The following is a 20,878-nucleotide window of genomic DNA, read 5'->3' as shown; positions in this document are numbered from 1 at the left end:
AATGACCTCTGAATCTGTTAATTAACAAATCCATCCCATCAGGAACAGGGCATTAATAAACTTTCTGGTTTAAATGCAGAGTCTATTATTGGCTAAGAATCCAACTCAGGGCAGGAGAGATGGCTCAGTGGTTAAGGGCCCTGCTGCCCTTGAGAAGACCCATGTTTGGTTCCCAGGACCCGCATTGTGTAGCTCACAGCTGCCTGTAATCTGATTCTCTCTCTCTCTCTCTCTCTCTCTCTCTCTCTCTCTCTCTCTCTCTCTCTCACACACACACACACACACACAAAGTTAAAAATCCAATTCTATATTATTTGAAATTATTATTCTAAATAAATCACAAAAATGAACTTAAAGGAATAAAAGGACATGCCAGGTAGATAGCAAATTAAAATTATTCTCAGGAAAAATAGAATTTAACCCAGAAATGATAAACATGAATTAGAACAAATAACATATTATGAAAGGGGAATAATAGGGATAATAATAAAATTCATCATTTGGCTGTGAAATATAAGGGGTGAAAATTGACACTGGGGAAACAAAAAGGAGAGAACCTTTGATAAAACTCTACCGTTTGGGCAAATGGTAATATTGTAGGAGATATGAACATTATTTAGTGGTATTGGCTTGATAATCCAAACACATAGATGGTCCGGTGCACTTAATAATTAGGTAATTTATATTCTTTCTGGGGTCATATGGAGGAGCTATAAAAACTAATCATACGCTATGTCTCCCAGAGACCACATTTAGGGTGTGTCAGTCAACCATGTGTTCTAACTCTGACGTAATTAGAGTCCACAATGAGGACGACTATTAAGAGTTAAAGCTACAGACCTGTATTTACCTCACAAGGAGGAAACCATGACGACACTCTCAGACTTAGAATAACGAAGATCGCAAAGAATAATACATGTGATGCTACAAGTACTGTGTGCCTCGTGAAGAAAACCACTGACAAACTGACTGCCCACCAGATTGAAACAGGAGGTGACGCTGGCTCGGATGAACAAGATGGTGGTGAAGAAGAGGCAGAGGAACATAAGGTCAAGAGCGGAAATTCGCAAATGACCCTGAGCAGAGAATCTCGGAATCTCAGTATAGCTCTGTGTCCCCAGACAGACAGGAGGAATGGGGAGGGAGAAGGGGGTGGCCAATGGGATGCTAATGTGTGGGACTCTGGTGCAGCACCCTGGGAGACCTGCGCGGTCTGTGGCTTTTAGATTGTCCCTGTGTTCCCATGTCCCCGCTGCTGTTCTCTGTCAGTAGCTCTAGTCCACCTCATGTCTCCTTCAAGCACATTTTCTTCAATCTCTTGGCAGCCTGCTCTGGTGCCTCAACATGGCTAGGTCATGGAAAAGACAAATATTTGCTCATCTGTGAAAGGACAAGTCACTTTCTTTATGTATACCTCATAAGCCACCTACTTAGATGGATTAAAGGCACATAAAACGTAAGGGTCGGCATTGTTTAGCAATTCCTCGGAACACTTGCCACATGGGGACAAGGCTGTGCATAGAGGCTCAGGAAAGAAAGGGGTCAAAGTTGAGATAAAAATGAGAGATTACGACTAGGAAGTGCAAGGCCCTGGGTTTGGTCCCCAGCTCTGAAAAAAAAAAAAAAAGAACAAAAAAAATGAGAGATTACAAAGCCCCATCATAAACAATGGGCCAGAATACACAATAAATGGCACCTAAAAATAGATAATTGGTTATAGATAATTGACAGCAGAGGATTCTGGAGTACAAAAGATCTGAACCTCAGTGGTAACATAAAACCTGCAGTGACACATCATTTCAGGTTCATGCTGGCAAGAGCTAGGAATCTGGCTATGCTAAGTTTTGGGTCTTAGAGAGAAAGCTCAAATACTTCTGAAAGTGCACACTTTTTTGATAAAATTGCTTTGGCCTCAACAACTCTACACCTAGGTATTTGTCTGCTCTGCATGAAGCCTACCTTATCACTTTTGTGTACAAATCGGCAGGGATTCTGTTCACTGTGCTACTGTTACAAAAACCCAATTATCAACTCGGAGGAAAAGAAATAATCATAATACTATTAAATTAGAGATATGTGGCAGCTGACCCAAGTGAACAGATACAAGGGTATAAAGGTGGGTGGGTTTTGGAATACAACACTGAGCCTAAACAATAAGTTACAAGGTGTCACATATAGTGACTCAACTTAGATAACATTTTTTAAAAAAGATTTATTTATTTGTTTTATGTAAGTACGTGGTTATGGTCTTCAGACACACCAGAAGAGGGTGTTGAATTCCAGGATCCCATTACAGATGGTTGTTAGCCACCATGTGGTTGCTGGGAATTGAACTCAGGTCCTCTGGAAGAGCAGTCGGTGCTCTTAACCTCTGAGTCATCTCTCCAGCCCCAGATAACATTTTTAAAGCAAAAAAAAAAATCAAGTCATGTAGTACTTATAAAATTATTATGTATTGATATAAAAGCATGACTTGGATCCACATTAAATTTGTGACATTGAGCAGAGAGGTTGTCTTTGAGCAGAGAGCAAGGAAATAGCACTGTTCAGGATAATATATATATTCTCTTATGAACATAAATTAAATCCTTCTGCTATTTTGATGCCCACTGACTGATCAGGCAAAGTCAAACAGTACAGAACCAGAGAAAAAGGTCACGGGTCTGGGATCAAACCACCAGGGACAGTGTCAGTTGCCACTTATTCCATGGCAACTTAACCGGTCCTTATCTCTATTCCTGCCACCTTATGGTGATCGCCAAAGATTTGTAGTAGACATAATACTATCTATACAATAGTGACCAAAAATAAGCAAGCTTTTGTCACAATGAATTTCATTTTACCATCGCCACCGTAGCTGCCACACCTGTTGCTAGGTGCTGAACAGGAAGTGCAGAGACTGTTAGCACTGGAATGGATCAGATACACAAAGAAATAAGAGAAGAAAAGCTGACCCTGATGAGGTGAGGAAGTGTCCCAGGGCCTGAAGGTCTGAGATGTGAACACCCAGGTCCCCTCTGCTGCATCGATGTGTGGCTCAATGGAAAGCCAACAAAAGGAACCGTGCTTAAATGAGGCATCAGAATTTCCTTTCCCAGGGTCCAGTCCAGGAATTCTAAATATTAAACAGTGGCTTCTCACCTGAGGCATAGAGGCAAGAGGCCGCTGCAAAGACATGCAAAGACGGCCAGCTGACTCCCAAGGTCTTACTGAAATCTGAACAGAAGGCTTTGCGAGCTAACTGTAGCCGAGGCCAAATTAGCATCGGGAGTGTTTTTCTTACACTCCTGAATTCCAGGTACTTCCAAGCAATGCTAAGCAATGTCCTTGTCTGCCCAGCCAGGGACACCCATGAAGAGATGGCATGTGTCCTCTGGATCTGTCTTGATGACCTCAGGGTCCTGGGGATGCTTCCCCAGGTTCACTTCATTTCCGCTGCTCCAAGTTAACAGAGACTCTGTGTTCCTGACCTAGCTCTGCCAGGACAACCTACATCCTGTCCAAAGAGCCTTCCTGTACTCGAGATCCTCCCATTTCAGAAAGTTTTATTCTTCGAAACCTGAGGCAATTCATTCTAGTCTATTGCCCCAAATAAGACTCCTCCCTGGCTGCCCCCCTCAGGGTGGGTTGGTATTTCAAGTGTTGTCATTTGAACATACAGTGTGCCCCACATACTCTGGCGTTTGGACACCTGAGCTGGCTCTGCTGTTTAGGAAGGTTTGGAACCTTTAGGAGGTGGAGTCTCACTGGAGGAAATGTTATAGCCTCACTATCAAGTTCTCTGATTCCTATGTGCTACATGTGTGATCGGGCAGTTCGCTGCTCCTGTTGCTGTATGCTTCCTGCCTGTCATCATGTCTTTCTCACCATGATGGACTCTGGCTCTCTGGACATCCAGAAGAATTCCCTGTCTTAGTTAAGGTTTCCTTGCCATGAAGAGACACCATGACCATGGTGTCCCTTATAAAGGCAAACATTTAATTGGGGTTGGCTTAGTTGCGGGAGGTTCAGCCTGTAATCCTCAGGGTGGGAAGCATGGCAGCTGGAGAGGCCAAGAGGTCTACATCTTGATCCAGAGGCAGCCAGGAGGAGACTCTTCCACAGGCAGCCAAGAGAAGGCTCTGATTCCACTGGCCAGACTTGAGCAATATGAGACCCTGCAGTGACACACTTCCTCTATCAAGGGACACACCTTCTCCAACGAGGCCATATCTTCTAATAGGGCCATTTCCCATGGGCCAAACATTTTCAAACCACCACACTCCCTTAAGTTGCTTTTTGTGGGGTATTTTAGCAATAGAAATAAAGCCAATACAGAATGTATTCTAAAGCAATAGAGATCCATTCATGGGGATCAACCAAGGAAGAGTTAAAATTTTATAGCTATATACATATATACACATATACCATGCATATGTTCTTTCATTCCAAACTTTTTAAAGAAGTCTTGTTTTTTCTCTTTTTAAAGTCTAGTATGTATTTCTATGGCATTAAAAATTTCTCTAGACTGTCTTTGAAGTTCCTGACATGACCTTGAGGGGGGCTTTCCACTCCCTGCCTTCTGACCCCTTGAGCTGTATGTTTCTTGCTGAGGGAGAATTCAATCACAGTGGTGGCCACGGTGCATGTGACCCTGCATGATGTAGATCTCGGCAGACGGCTGACGGCAGGGAGCATCTGTGGAAGGATGACAGTTTGTGACAGCCAAGAGAGGAGAGAGAATGACCCCTCCTATCAGGACAGCCAGCAAGGAGGCTGTGGGGCTCCAGATCTGTAGCAGGGTTGGTGAGGGAGCAAGCAAGCATTAGTCAAGACTCTTTCCTAGTGCTTGGCGGTCTAAGGATGCAATTTCTGTGGCATTAACCCATATTTATCAGGAAACTCACAAGACCCCAGCTACCACATGAAAGAAGTTCAGTTTTGAACTGAGACAACTCCAGTCGAGTCTATTTCACACTTGCCTAAATTCAACCAACACAGGTTTCCAGGAGCAGATGGAGGCCGAACACAGCTGGCAGCATATCGCTTGTGTGACACGCATGGCTCTGATGTAAGGAAATATTAGACAGTTTTGAGACACGGGATCATAAAAGTCTTTGTGGGAAAGAAGAAAGCGCTGTTTTAGTGAGCCAGCTGGACCGTCCACTGTAGACTCTGTATTAATAAAGGAAGTCCTGATGTACTTTCTGTGTTGTGAAATATACCACAGTTTCCGTTATTCCACAGTTTCCGTTAGACCACAGTTTCCGTTAGACCACAGTTTCCGTAAAAGGGAATCTGGGGGCTGGACGGTCGGCTGCATGGTTAACAGTGTGCACTGATCTTGTAAAGGACCTGAGTTCCCAGCACCCACGTTGGGTTAGCTCACAACTGCCTGTAACTCCAGTGCCAGGGGACCTGGTGGTCTCTCCTAGCTTCTTCAGGCATTTGCGTGCATGTGCGGTGCACATATCCCCACCACCACCACCACCACCATCAACCCCCACATTACCACCATTACACTACCATCATCATCATCAACCCCCACATTACCACCATTACACCACCACCACCATCAACCCCCACATTACCACCATTACACCACCACCACCACCACCATCAACCCCCACATTACCACCATTACACCACCATTACACCACCACCACCATCCCCACCACCATCCCCACCACCATGATCACAGCAGCAGCGGCAGCAACGACGACAACAACGACGACGACGACAACAACAACAACAACAACACAAAGCTTTTTGAAAAGTTAAGTAAAACCTAGAGATTCATGAATGGGAGGAAACGGATGCTCTGTGTGTTTTGAGGCTTCTCTGGGTTGCCCGTGTCTTCCTTCTGTTGTCCCCCAGCCCAGCTGAGTCCCCCCCCCACCCAGGTTCTCGCTGAGGGTCACCGACCCCTTCTCCTAGGGCTAGTTTCATACTGAACCACAAAGCAGCATTTCCTAGGCAAGACTTGGCAGTTTCTACCAAATGCAGCCATGAACTAACTGGGTAAGTAGTAATCTTTTCTCGACAGGACTTTCTTCTACCGATTATTAAATAAAAACCCAGATCCGGGGCCTCATGTTGAAAAGAGCAATGACTGCCTGTCTGTGAAGATGTCTTGATGAAGAATGAGGGAAGGATGATAAAATGAATCAGAATGAGGAATAAAGGCTGCTACTTGGGACCGATGTCCAGTGAGCTGTTTTGAGTCAGGAGAAAGTGTTAATTCTATTCCTTTCCATAGTCACTGCTATGAAAAAAATAATTATTTGATTCTTCAGAATATGTGACAGATTTTATTCAGATGACAATAATTTGCAGATAGGAAGAAAACAATGCCAGTTATTATTTTATGTTTAAATTTGGAAAACCAGTTTTAAAATTAATGGTAATTTTAATGACTAGAATAGAAATTCTTAAATTTGACAAACAAATAAACAAACAATACCAACAAACCTAACAAATACCAAAATTAGAAAATGTGTTCCATGCCCTCTATAACAACCCCAATGCTATCTCTTCTTAAGCCAATAATAAATTGATTAAGTAAGTAATTAACAAGAGCTTGTAGGTGGCTAGCAGATCTAAAACATACACACAATTTATACAGGCCTAAGACGGACTCATTTTAATACATATACTTTGCCTTGTTTTATTTACTTTCTATTTTTGGCATATAGTATCTTACATGTGATGCATCCTTACAAGAATCATTTTATTGTGTGTGTGTGTGTGTGTGTGTGTGTGTGTGTGTGTGTGTGTGTGTGTGCTTATGCATGCAGTTGCCTGTCAAGGCCAGCAGGGGGTGCTGGATTACTTGGCGCTGGAGTTAGCAATCCAATATGGGTACTGAGAACTGAGTTCAGCCAGGGCTCTAAACTGTGGAACCATCTCTCTGGCCTCGATACATCCTTATAAATTGCATTGAAATAGTCTCTGAGAAAGGAGAGAACAAAAAACAGACAAACGTATATCCAAGGGGGATCTACAGAGACGACGTTCTCCAGAGGGCTTGGAGCTGATGCCCTCAGTGAGATCTAAAGCTGGTTGCCTCTAAACATCCTCCCGCGTGGGATTCTATGGCATGTCTTTGCTCGCTTACCAGATGTGTATATTGTGCTTCTTGGTTGACAAAAGGACCATAATGAAGAGAAATAAGGTCGGGAGTGACATGGTTCTGTGCTGCTTAGCCAGGAGTTGTTCTGGCAACTCATTTTCAAAGACATGTAAAAAGTAAGAGCCCTGAACAGAAGCCAAAGCTGTGGTAGCCCGGGACTTACTCACCAGGCGAGCCCGGAATTCTGCAGGGATGAAGGACTGGTTAGAGAGCTGGAGAATTCTGGACGTGTCCTTCAGGACGTAGATATTGCCGAAGTCGATCTGAGTGGGGTGTATGAAGATAACGGGCCCTTCTCCAATACTCTGTACGTGACATGCCTGTGTTCCACAAGAGGAAGAACAAAGGGCCAGGTGAGGGTGCTGGTGTGAGCTCACATTTCTTCCCCATGGTTCTTGGTGGTCGGAGGGACACAGAGATGAACACGTGGTCAGGCCTGTTTGTCTAGCCTGGATCACCTCCCTGGGGTGATCAGCTCTCCTGAGCCAGCCCAGGGTCACAGAGTAAAGAAAAATCATATTCTTGGAGCTGTATGTCCCATCCAGCCATTCGTTCTCAAGAACACATAGTTATGTGTTGCTGTGATGTGTTTGAGTTTATTACCCAGATTTACCGTTCCGGTTATGGCTGACAGGCAAAGCTACCTCACAGGTTGGCTGTTGAAATCCACACTTTGAAGCTCATGGGTCCTTCTCTTTCCTAAAGCACTAGCTGCCTTCTTTACCAATTGTATGAGCCATTCGGGGGATTCTGAATTGATCACCTTACTCTTACACAGAAGTGGTCAAAGCAAAAACTTGGCTCATTGTGCTGCCTAGGTAATCAAAACCCAGGTACGGGACATGAATCAGCTTCCAAGCAAACTGGAAGCCCATGAAAACAAACTCCATTAAGACTTAAGAGTTTTCAGTTCAGCCTAAGCAGTAGTTTCCGGTGTTTCTCCCCTACCTTGCCTGGAGAGACTCTTTTTTTCTTTTTTTCTTTTTTTTCCGGAGCTGGGGACCGAACCCAGGGCCTTGTGCTTGCTAGGCAAGTGCTCTACCACTGAGCTAAATCCCCAACCCCGCCTGGAGAGACTCTTAACAGCTCCAGTAGGTAAACTCCAGTTGCTCTAGAGAAGGTCTGGGGAGCAGCCTGTAGGTGACCGAGTGATGGCCAAACTTACCTCTGCTCTTGGAACAACTGACGAGCTCGTTGAACACACAGATATGCTGACCATGGAGAGGCACTAGCCATGTATATGAGTGTTGTGTGTGCATATGTGTGCACGGATGTGCATATACACGTGTGCATGCATATGAAGAAAGTGCTACTTAAGTTAGTCTTAAGAACAATTTCTGTACCGCCTTTGGATGTGTCTGCACACCCAGGTATTACCACACACGTTTTACTTCTGCAGAATGAAAACATAGAGCCTCGTAACCATAGAACCCAAGGATATACAATGGCAAGCCATGCCTTCGAGGAAGAAGCTAAAACCCCCATGGTAGGGAGCATGTGACCTCGCTTCGACTCTGAAAGCTGACTCACCAGAGGGGCTTCCTGGCTCCCGAAGACTGAGATGTAAACCGTGGATCTGTGTGCACCAGTGACCTGGGTCTCCAACGCTAGTGGTATGTTTACAGTGCTGTGGGGGGAGATGACTCCACAGGGGGAGGGGCTAGAAAGCAGCATGGTGGGTGAAGTCTCATATATCTGCAGAGAGACAAGGCCAGGGGAGGCAAGTCATGTTTAGAATAGAACGGGTGTCAAATTGGCTTATTTTGAAGCAAGTGTCGCTCTGAGTCCATGGAGAGTTATTAGGAATAAATATCTCACCGTTTAGACAAGCCTATGGGGTAAAGACCTTGATTCAGCCAATAGGACATTAGGTTAAGTGAAGTGTGCCCCCCTCCCCCCAGATCCCAGGCTCCTAGAACAGCAGGATACAGGGAATGAGCACAGCAGGCATCCAGGACAATGGCCATTCATGACCAAGGTCTACAGCTGGGTCCTTTGTGCCTTCATGCTTCATTTCTCACTGCCTTAGACCTCTGCACTCCATTAACGTAGGTCCTGCCACCAGCACTTTCTGAGCACGTGGTCCCAGTCCTGTCTGCAATCCTTGACTCTCGTGATCCCCTTCTGAGCCTGCTGTTCTCCTTGACCTGCCACAGACACTTTTTTTTCTTGAATTTGCTCCAGTTAACCCCACCCGAAAAGCTTCAGTGGGTGGCTTGCTCCGGGAGCATCACAGTGAAGTCCTTTTCTACTGCACGTGACCACTTGAGTGCCTGTTGGATATACTTTGGGACCTGGCATCTCCTTTCTCCAAGTCCACTTTCCGGCCCAAAGCTGGCACTGTAGGTCTGGGTAATTCTGAACTCCTGAGGGCTTTAGGTCCTAGCAGCAGGACACAGGACACAGCTTTCATCTTTCTGGAACCTCCTTTCCCCTTCTGCATCTGGCCTAACATAGCTTCACAGCACCGTGTCACGGTGCACTACCCCTTGGCTGAGTCCCTGGAGCCTGAGACAAAAGGGGAAAAGTCTATAAGTGACCTTTTATCCAAATAGTGACTTTTTTGTCCACTATAGTTTTTAAAAATTAGTATCTTAGAACATGTGGCAAAAATACTAAGTTTCTTGGTGACTAAGCAAGCCTCCCCTTCAATACTGTACCCAAGGTAGGTTCCCAGTTCTCCTATGTTGGACGTACTTCCCCCGTCCCTGGATGCAGGCTATGCTTTGTTCTTGAGATGACCGTGCACAGCATAGGGCCCCCCTTCTATTGCTGAGTCTGTGTTGGGGGTGCTCTGTAGCTTGGTTCTTGCTTTCTGCTTATGTCAAGAAACGCCCACATAATAATTTCAACTTCCTTTCCTACATAATATTCCTTTGGCCAGTGAGAGGTAGCCATCTGGTCTTAGCTCAGCCTTCTTTTTTCAGTTTAAACACTCGCGTTGGCTCTTCTCAAGACTTAGATTTGCCGATGACACGGGCCACATTCTGGTAACTCCAAACATACTGCTCCCTCCCCAAGTTTTCGTTACAGAACATAACAAGAGCTGAAAACAAGATTCGGGCCATATTTTGACCAGTGGCTAGCATCTTCCCCTGGCTGCATTTCTCAGATGCACCCCATCAGCTCGGGTTTGTGAACGCTGTGGTCCCTGACTGGTTGTGCTATTGTAGGATGTGGAGCCTTGGTTGAGGTAGTACATAACTGAGGGCTTGGATCCCCTCTCCACTCCAGTTTGCCATCTCTGTTATTTGTAGGTTGAAATGTGCTCAATGAACCTCTCACTACATTTGACTGCTGCCATGCCTTCCTGTTGTAGGCCCTTAACCTACTTCTTGTATAAGCCAGAATAAATTATTTCTTCTATAAGTTCTTCTTTGTCATATCTTATCAGGGCAGCAGAAAAGTAATTAAACATCCAAGTTACTCCCCCTGACCCCATGAATTTATGTTGTAGCTATACTCACAGACCTAAAGTTTAAGTCCAAATTCATTCTTGGTAAACTGTATGTCATTAGTGATCTTCCATTGCTCTATATAAATCTTTCTGCATCTTCTGCACATGTGACCTATTTGGTCCCCTATGTAGCCAGGGGTAGGGATGTGTGGAAGGTTATGTTTCATAGGAATTAAGACGCGATCCCTCTTCCTGTGTGACCTCTAGATTTCTGGACCAAAGGGCCCATTTATAACACTTCATTACCGTATCTTGGTGATGCTGTTCAACCCTGGCCATGAGTACAAATGAGATCTCCCAGCTCATTTCCCAAGCATGGCTAATTCACAGGCAATTATTTGCAGGTGCACTTCTGCATGTTGGTTTAATTGACACTTTCTCTTCTTTATCAAGGACAATTTCCTTGGGAAATGAACAACCGTTTACACCTGCAGCCACTCAGTCACACAGACAGCCATCCAGCTGTGGCTCCCTAAGCTCACCCCGGACTCATCTGAGGGTTAAAAATCAGAAGCAGGGGAGGTCATGGGTCCAGGACCACCACGGCTTCTCAGAAGGGTGCCTCTTCTTCACTGAGGGAGTGAGTCGACTGGAAGAAAGGTCAACATTGAAAAGGGATAAAGTAACTCACCTGAGGCAGGACCTTATAGCACCCAGGAAGGTCATCATGGTTGACAAGCTGGATGGTCTTCTCGTATGGGTACTTCAGGAAGCAGCGCCCGAAGTCCACCTCTGTAGTCATCAACTGGAGCTTGGGCACAACACATCTGCTCAAAGGAGCCCATTAAACAGTTCAAAATGGAGAGCTTGTTACATTCAAAAGGGCAGAGTGCTAAGCTAAGTGCATCCGTCACTGTTACATAGCGGTTTCCCTAGTAACATTAATAGGGGGGCACTGTGGGGAACAAGTAACTGTGTCTACCCTTCTGTCCCATTGTCTCTCTCTTTTAGCCCCCGCTTAGCATTAACTAATCGAAAGAGAACTAGAGGTAGACCTCCTTAAATAGTTGCCTTTGCCGGGCAGCGACAACTCTTTCCACTCAGTTTTCACTGTGCCCCTCCTTTGCGAAGGGCCTCATAGCCAAGTTCCTTAGGTTAGTGGGTCTGTGTCTGTGTCAAATAGGGCCAGTGCCAACTGTACAGAGGCTTAACTAGCTGTGCTGCTTGGATGGGTTAGAAAGCCTCCCAGGACAAAGCTTGAATCATTTACATAACAATAATAATTCTGATTCCTGTGCAGGGTAGCGGTCTCTGCAGCTCAGTGCTGGACTGGAGCCGTGCCGGTGTCCCTGCATGTAGCCCGATGGGAGGCCTGGGTTCTATTTCAAGTCTATGGCTGTCAGTGTCTAGTCTGCCCTATGCCACTCACGGTCCTGACATGAAGCACAAAGATGAAGAGGACGGCTTTTTAAGTCCCGTGGAGTTCAGTTCAATGCTGACCTCACAAAGTCCAACCTATGTCCCTTTGAGTCACCTGCTTTCTGTCTCACATCTCACCCCCTGGGGAGAGAAGTGAAAGTCATTCTGGAGATTGGATGACTTTCTTTAGAGGGGTTGTAACTCTTAGGGTGGTGTGGAAGAATCCTGGAGAGTGCAAGCGCACAGCTAGAGCCGGCGAGCCTGGGGCGAGGGCGCAGCAAGTCGCCGCTGGCTTTCTGAGTGGGTACTTTTAGCTAGCATGGGAGTTGCCAGTTGAAAGCAACTGCTATTCTTTTGCTTCCCTAGTCTGTGTGGCAGAGGGGGTGTATGATGCTTTACAGGGGTCACAGCAAACCTTAGCAGGAAACCCATGGTCCCTGTAGGCATTATTATTTTTTACAATTTGGCAAGACCAAAGCCAAGGCAGACCCCAGGAAGGCACGGACTGAACCAAAGAGCCTTTCCTGTGTTCAAGGAGACAAGCAAAGTTGGATGGTAGCGACATTTAAGCAGACTGAGGCAGCAAGAGTTCTAGTTCCTTCCAGGTTGATATTTGTCTCCATTCGAACTTCCGACACATGGTTATTACCCTCCCACCAATCAGAGTGCCTGCACCCTCTTTAAGGTGTGTCTTCCCAACACTCATAAGACCTGCTTGCCAGACACTGATGGACCAGCTCTGCTACGTCCTTTCTGTCCAAAGCCATTTGCTTCCCTGAGTTCTGAAGCTTGTCTGCTGTGGAAAGGGGGCAGCCCCAATTTAAACCTAACTTCAGGAATCCTTCCTGACTCACTGAAAGAGAGGGAGAAGCTGGGTGCCTGGGAGGTGTAGTGTTTTGCTGTGCAAGCATGAGGAGCTGTTAGAATCTCCCGTACTCAGATAAAAGCCTCAAGAGGGGAGAGAGAGTCAAGTGGATCTCAGATGCTCCATTGGCGGCTAGTCTAGGTAAAATGGTCAGCTCCGGCGGGATCAGTGAGAGGCCCTGTCTCAAGAATAAAGTGGAGATTGATAGGGGAAGACACACCCTAGGATCAGTCTCTGGCCTCTCCATGTACACACTGGAGTGAGTGCATCCCTATGCTCATGTGCACACATGTACATATACAACAATCAGACACGTGCTTGTATGTGTGCACACACAGAGTGAAGGCTATGAGTTTATATTATTAGAGACTGACACCAGCACCTTCTCCTACATGACCTTCATACAGACCATATTAAAAACCTCAAAAAAAAAAAAAGCCTTAGTAACTCATCACCTACCTGATGAACCCATTAGTTCTTGTACTCATTAGAAAGCAATGTGGCGTACACATAAAGCCTTTTGGTCCTTGATATCGCCACCACAGGTCCTTTTCAAACATTCTCTGTTTTAAAACTTTGCTCCTTGCACCCCAGATTCCATTTCCCATCCCCAGGAAGGCAAGAGAAATCTAGTATGCAGTGTTTTGCAGGCCAATTGCCTTGTGGGAGGCAGCCTGACCCCGGGCTCAGGGGAAGCATGGGGGGTGGGTACTGGCAGAGAGGAACAGGTGTGTATGCTACCTGGCTGTAATCAAGAGCGCCAGCACTTCCTCTCCGATGCCCTCCACATCTACCACCAGCGCCAGCTCGTATTTCTGCACGGTGTTGGAGCACAAGGTCACCTGGGAAGAAAGAGGTGACAGGTTGCTGTTCTCTGCAGGGTGGAGCAGGGAGCCAGGGGGGAAGACTTGCATCAGTGTGGTTTCTAAGTGCCCTGTTTCGTTAGATGGATGGCACTTTACACTGAACAAGTTACATTATGGGGTCAGGGCACGGTGGATGTTTTCGCACGCTGGGTTAGAGATTCAGTGTTAGCATAAAAGGCTGACTCATTTCTGGGGTCTCATTTATCACGGGGACTACATACCCACACAAAGGAGAAGGTGACCACAGATGGTGAGAGACTACAAACGTGGCAGACAGACTTTAATTATTGTCGTTTAAACTGTTCCTTATAACACTGGGGGCTAACTAAATGGCCGAACTTCAATATAACTGAAGAAACGGTATAGTGAATTTCCTTATGTCAAAGGGAAAGGAAAATAACTATGTACACTTTAGAAACTTGCAGGGGCAATTGGATTTTCAATCTAAAAGATTTGCCTCCCCTTTCCACTCTAGCAGAAAAATAGAAATGTCCAAAGCCAGGTCCACCTGAGGACAACCTCTACCCAGAAGATTCTCCCCTATGTTTGTATTTACTGCTGTGAAACTTTGTTTTCAGGCCCTCTGAAAGCCTTGTTACAACTTTTAATTGCTTCAAAATGATTTCGACTGGAAACGATACTTGTTAGTTTGGAGAAGAGCTTCTGGCATGGGCTAAGGGTTTTCTGCCTATAAATTATGTATCCGGGTACTAATTAAAATCTTTCTGGTTGCACAGGGAATTGCTGCATGCAAATTCGAGTCCACACAGACCTGGCTGAAAGTGCAGATCAGGAGGGAACGCTGAAGCTCAGAGGGGGGTTTTTGCCAAAACATACACAAAAAAAGTAAAAAAGGGAGGCACTGGTTTGGAAAGAAAAATGATCTGGCTAGGAGAAAAGTGGAGGTGTTGGCATGAATGGACCCCTTTGTATATGTATTGGGATTGAGGTTGGTAGGAAGAAAGCTACCCCAGGGGTAAAAGGACAGAGGGATTGGACCGTACGGAGGCTGAGGGGCAAGTGAAAAATAAATCCACCATGGCTGTGCACCTTCCAGTAGAAGTCAGTTTTAGCCATCTCCGGAGAGAATGTAATGACAGGGCGAGCTTCTCTAGACCCTTGGAGAAGCCCATGGAAGGGCTGAAAAGTCCCAGAAAAACAGTTAAAATGAATAGACTTGAGGTGAGGTATTGAAAAGCATCTCAAACAAATCTGGGGATGAAACAGTGGCTGGATTGAATAAATATTCAGTGGTAACATCTACAGAATTAGCCATTTTAGCTGTGAAGTCTTTCCTTCGCAGAAACCACCATTTCAGTCAGCAGCCCTCCATTCTGCAAGATCCCGGTGTCTGGAGAAGAAAAGGTGAAGGGAGACAGCTGAAACTCTTCTCGGTTAATTCTGAGGTAACCCTGCTGGGGGCACCATGGGGCTGCCACTAAGGCCACTGCACTGGTCTGATTTCAGACCAAGCCTAGGGAGACAGTAGGCTGGGCAGCCTTCTCATCCCTCTTCCTGTGGACTCACATACAAAGCTCTAGTGGAAAGAAACACGGTGACCATATTTGTCAGGACCCAGATTTATACTGCAAACCTGAATGACCTAGCTGTCAGCTGGGCATAAGCCCCGGCGTTTACGGTTGTGCAGGACCTAAATACAAAGTCAGACAGACTCTGAGTTCTTCTGCTCTTCAATTACAGTCAATGGATGCATTTCTGTATGGAACAGTGATTGATTGATTGCACTGGAAGCCACAGCTCCTCCAAAGATACGTATTCATGTTAGACCTGGTGAATATACATTTAACTGGGGTGAAACTGGTCTGGTGGGGACAAGGTTATTCTGAAGAGGCACTTGGGCCCTTCTTTTGGCCATTAGACTGTTAAAACAATAGTCCCCAAGGTACTGGAGTCCCTTTCCCCATCAGCTCCTGGAATCTCAAGATGGAGAAGGAGGAGAAGGAGGAGAAGGAGAAGGCTCTCTTTGTCTGGAAAGAGATCTTATCTGGTTCCAACAATTGGTCAGACTATCTCTGAGGAGAGGCTAGAGCTGAGATTGTGGTGATGAATGGGGCCATGTCCAGACCAGAATTCCTCTACTTAAAACCAAATCTCATGTCAGGACCCCAAGAGGACTGGGGAGTGGGAGCCACTGGATATCTTTGGTCCTCTTTCTGTGGTGGGAGTTTGTCTCTCTCTACTTGGCTCATTGAGGGCTGACTTGCTAGAACTGGCTGAGCATAGTCTCCAAGCTTAGCGATTCCAGTAACCAGAGCAGTGAGAACTTCTTTGCATCTGGTTCTGTGGTCTCAGAGGCTTAGTCGTACAGGGCCAGTTTTGCCTGTGGTTCCCCATGGCATTCCCTATCAGTGTCCTTGGGCAGAGAACCCTAGGTGACATATCAGTGGCTATCTGAAAGGTGGCCGGTGTTCAGCTGTGTGTGCTGACAGCTGTGCACTTTACCTTGATGGCAGCAAAACCCTGGGCACGGATGGTGCCACTGTTGGGAGTGATGGTAAATTCTTTGGGTTTTGTTGTGGATATTTCTGTATTAATCCATGACCGTCGTTTGCTGTCCGAATCCTGAGAGTAACTTGGGATGCTACTCATGCCTTCGCCATCGCCACGGACACGCAGTTTGAAGGTCATGGAGACCAAAGACGTATTATTGAGGGAACACGTCAAAGTATGGGGAAATCCTGGAAAACAAAATTTGAGGTGAGAAAGGCTTCTTTTCCCCAGTAGCCTTCCTTGTCCAACAAATCTCCCTTAGCAATGGCTTAGGGTTGTGTATGTAATTCACTACTGTGTCTCATTACCTTCTAACTTGTCCTCTATATGTATGTATAGTATGTATGTATATAAGTATGTACATGTGTATATGTGTGTATGTATGCATGCATGTATGTATATGTATATGTGTGTATGTATGTATGCATGCATGTATATGTGTATGTGTGTATGTATGTATATGTGTGTATGTATGTGTGTATATGTGTATGTGTGTATGTATGTATGCATGCATGTATGTATATGTGTGTATGTATGTGTGTATATGTGTATGTGTGTATGTATATATGTAGTATGTATGTGTGCATGTGTATGTGTGTATGCATGTATGTATGTGTATATGTGTATGTGTGTATGCATGTGTGTATGTATGTAAGTATGTGTGTATATGTGTATGTGTGTATGTATATATGTAAGTATGTATGTGTATATGTATGTATGTAAGTATGTATGTGTGTATATGTGTATGTGTGTATGTATGTGTGTATATGTGTATGTATGTATGTATATATGTAAGTATGTATGTGTATATATGTATATGTGTGTATGTATGTAAGTATGTGTATATGTGTATGTGTGTATGTATGTATGTATTGTATGTGTGTGTGGTGTATGAGTACAGGTCATAGGTCAATACCAGGTGTCTTCCTCTATACACTTTAGTTTTTTTGCTTCAGGGTCTCTCACCAAGCCTGGGGTGAGCCTGGCGGTCCAGCAAAGCTCAAGGATCCTCCTGTATCTCCCTCTCCGAATTTGGTAATGTAAGAATGCCCCACTGCATGCATCCAGACAGTCCATGTGGGTTCTGAGAATTCCACTGCTCTCCCGGCATTTTGGTGTCTCAGCCACATCCCTGGGCCCTCTTTAAAGCGCTTTTTAGCGTATGTACAATCTGATGGGTTTCACTGTGACGTCTTTATCGTCACAGATTATGTCATTTCCTCTGCTCAGATCCATTCCCTGTTAGCTCCTTAAGTCCCCAGTCACACATCAATACATACACTTCATCCATTCATGAATTAACTAGAGAATACGTATGCATTTAGTCATGCAGGTTAAACCGTAATCCAGAACAAGGCCCTCGGTTGTCACCCAGGCCCCTCTAAAGAGGCAACCTCGGCTGTTAGTTATTGTGAGTTGTCTTGTAGAAGTGCATTTTGCCTTTAATCTCTGTGTCCAATGCAGATTTTTAGAACGTAGGATCGTACTCAGTCCTGTTTGGCAATGCATGAAGGAGAAGCCTACATACTTGTCTGCTGTTTGCTCTAAAACATGCCAACAGGTGACAAATTTGTATTGTTCCTTTCTGAGAGCCATGCTCTCAGGGCTGACATAGGATGTGATAAAAGCCTCTCCCAGGAAAGACGGGCTGACATAGGATGTGATAATAGCCTCTCCCAGGAGAGACGTGGTGATGTGAGTTAGACCCAGGCAGGACCTAAGACTAGTTCACCCCCACAGTCCTGTGTCAGGTTATAACCAGCCCTATTGGCTTCCATTTGGTGGGACTCATATTCCTTTTGTAAGACATGTAGGTCTCCTTTGCTGGGAAAGCAATAAATAGACTTTTGGCTGGATTTCCTGGGTGGCTGTGAAGTTGCTGTCACTTTTAGATCAAGAATAACCACAGGATAATGGACACGCTGCTTCTAGGTAAAGCCTCGGGTTTTCTGCCTCAAACCACCTTCTCCTAGAAATCCCAGAGAAAGTGGTGGGTGTCACCTTCACAATCATATAAATGCCATATTGGACTCTTCAGATCTTGCCCAATAATGACTGAAAACTATACTTACCTTACCTGGCCATTAATGACTTAAATGGTCTACTAATATATGGTATTAAGAAAAGTGGAGGCTGGAGAGATGGCTCAGCGGTTAAGAGCACTGACAGTTCTTCCAGAGGTCCTGAGTTCAATTCCCAGCAACCACATGGTGGCTCACAACCATCTGTAAAGAGATCCGATGCCCTCTTCTGGTGTATCTGAAGAGAGCTACAGTGTACTTATATATAATAAATGAATAAATCTTAAAAAAAAAAAGAGGCTGCAAAAAAAAAAAAAGCTGGAGAGATGGCTCAGTGGTTAAGAGCGCTGACTGCTCTTCCAGAGGTCCTGAGTTAAGTTCCCAGCAACCACATGGTGGTTCACAACCATCTGTAAAGAGATCCGATGCCCTCTTCTACATATGTGAAGACAGCTACAGTGTACTTATATATAATAAATAAATAGTTAAAAAAAAAAAAAGAAAAGTGGATTCCACAGTCACATGGTCCCAAACAACTGCTGGGACCAATTCCCTTAGTCAGAAGTTTTTCACAGAATAAAACTCATTAAAACTTATGTAGTTCCTTGTAGTAGCATCTGTGGTGCCCCCATCTCCTTCACAGAGCCTCAGGAGGGGCTGTTGGCTTGTTAAAGACTGAATGGTTATTGGTATGAACACTATACCTAGCCTTCTGCTCCCCTACCCCATTCCATCCCCAGTCTGTTCTATCTGAAGTTCTACCTGAATGAAAGTATTTTACAGCTCTCAACATCTGTATTCTTTCCAGTTAGCATATGTAGGTAAGTCTTAGGACAATTAACAACATGATTGGACAGAATGTTCGGGGATTCACAGAGGTAATTTATACTTCTTCCTATACTCAAATGTTGATTCGAAAGAGAGCATTCTCAAAAGATTTAATTCTCCTTCAGCATTTATATTTTTATCTGACCCCCAAAGTCCATTAAGAAATTAATTCTAAACAAAACAAAGCAAACAACAACCAAAACACAGTGCTTTCTCGGGGCTAAGATGGCTCAGTGGTTAAGATCACTGACTACTTTTGCAGAGGACCCAGGTTTGATTCCCAGCACCCACAAGGCAGCTCACAATCATCTGTAACTCCAGGTCCGGGGGATCTGATGCCCTCTTCTGGCCTTCACTGTACACTGCATGCATATGGCATGCTTACATATGTGCAGGCAAAGCACTTATACACATAAAATAAAAATAAATCTGAATAAAGATGTCTGTCTGTCTGTCTGTGTCTCTATCGATAGGATTGTGATCTAGAGTCTTGAGCATGCCAAACAAGGGTTCTACCACTGTGCAGAAGTGTCCCTAAGACTTCTTGAAGAAACAGGAAGCTACAGATCACAAGACCACAGAGAAGCAGCAGCAGAGTCTTTAAAAAGTTGATGTATGGGGAACATGATTTCACTACTAAACAATGGGCTGCCTAATGATGACACTACACCAATTCAGTAATGTGTGTGACCAATAAGTAAATGAGACTTCTGGGAGTTCGTGGGAGACTTTAGACGAGGGACTCCCAATGTTTCTAGGAAGCCAAGAATCTTCAGAAAGCAGAGGGAAACATGTGGGCAGGTCACTTTGCAAATGTAGCACCTTTGTAGTTATTCACGGAAAGAATTCCGAATACAGGAGATGCATAATCTGGGGAAAGACTACATGTCATGTACTTTATGCAGTATACTTCATGTGGTGGTCACCATACAGTGTTTTCTGAACAATTAAAATTCTCCTATCATCAGATACAAAGCAACTGATGAACACATTCAAATAGGCTTTTGCTAAGGAGCTATTTTTCCCTGAAGTAGGGTTCATTTAATCTAAAGCAAGATGAACAGGAAACAATGAAACGGACTGTAAAGAATAGGGCTATGGAGTTAAACAAGCATTTCTCAATCTGGGCTTTTCCTTTTACCGCCTTCTAGATAGAAGGGCTAATTACTATCAAATCAAATCAAATTAACCTACTAAATACACTTTAAATTCTCTTTCTCAAGTGAAATTCTATACTGAGAATTTCACCGTCGCTGCTTCAGTTGACATTTTTATCAGTTGATAAATACAGACAGGGAAAATTGCCAAGGGACAGACACCAGGTGAGATGACGGTACAGACGGAACATCCTTCAACCTGGAGCAATGGGACCCTGAGTTGAACCACATGACCTCAGTTCAACCCCAAAGCACCTCTCTAAGGAGACTGCTGTCAGCCAGATGGACAAATCCGAATTTGCACTTAGATACAATGCAGGTTTGGGAGTTTTGTGCACTGACAGAGTACTTGCCTGGTATGCACAAAGCCCTGGGTTTGGTACCCAGCAATGCCAGAAAGCAAAACAAAATAACCAATATGTCACCACTATGACCATGGCCCCCAAATCCCAAGTACAAAGAGTATAGAATGTACAGATGGTGAACATGAGACAGATGCATGAGGTCGCTGGTGTCACTGCTGGAGAAAGAGCGATATCCACAGCCTCGCAGCTCTTAGTGTCCAGGGCCCAGTTACTACTTTATGTATCACTTAGAAACAGCAGCGCCAAAATGACCTTGCCACAGAGGAAAGGAGCCTCTTGACTAGCTGTTAGAAATGGTAATCGGGCTGCTTTGTAAACCTTCCTTCTCCTGGGCAGAG

At 44.9% G+C, this 20,878-nt stretch overlaps 1 protein-coding gene across 10 annotated transcripts in view; it reads right to left on the bottom strand.

The window, feature by feature from the left end:
- The window catches only part of Hydin (Hydin, axonemal central pair apparatus protein), a 346,279-nt gene that overhangs the window by 189,702 nt on the left and 135,699 nt on the right, over window positions 1-20,878 (bottom strand). For 9 of the 10 annotated variants that reach the window (XM_039098232.2, XM_039098235.2, XM_039098234.2 and 6 more), the window contains exons 14-18: window positions 16,122-16,357; window positions 13,534-13,634; window positions 11,200-11,335; window positions 8,642-8,806; window positions 7,279-7,431 (exon numbers count right to left, since the gene is read on the bottom strand). In XM_039098232.2, coding sequence (XP_038954160.1) covers window positions 7,279-7,431; window positions 8,642-8,806; window positions 11,200-11,335; window positions 13,534-13,634; window positions 16,122-16,357 — 791 coding nt within the window. Of the gene's footprint in view, window positions 1-7,278; window positions 7,432-8,641; window positions 8,807-11,199; window positions 11,336-13,533; window positions 13,635-16,121; window positions 16,358-20,878 lie in introns of those variants that run through there. The other variant, XM_039098238.2, reaches the window with a different exon arrangement.

This window comes from Rattus norvegicus, chromosome 19 (assembly GCF_036323735.1).
Source record: "Rattus norvegicus strain BN/NHsdMcwi chromosome 19, GRCr8, whole genome shotgun sequence".
NCBI classification, from domain to species: Eukaryota; Metazoa; Chordata; class Mammalia; order Rodentia; family Muridae; genus Rattus; species Rattus norvegicus.
This window is presented reverse-complemented; position numbering and strand designations above follow the sequence as displayed.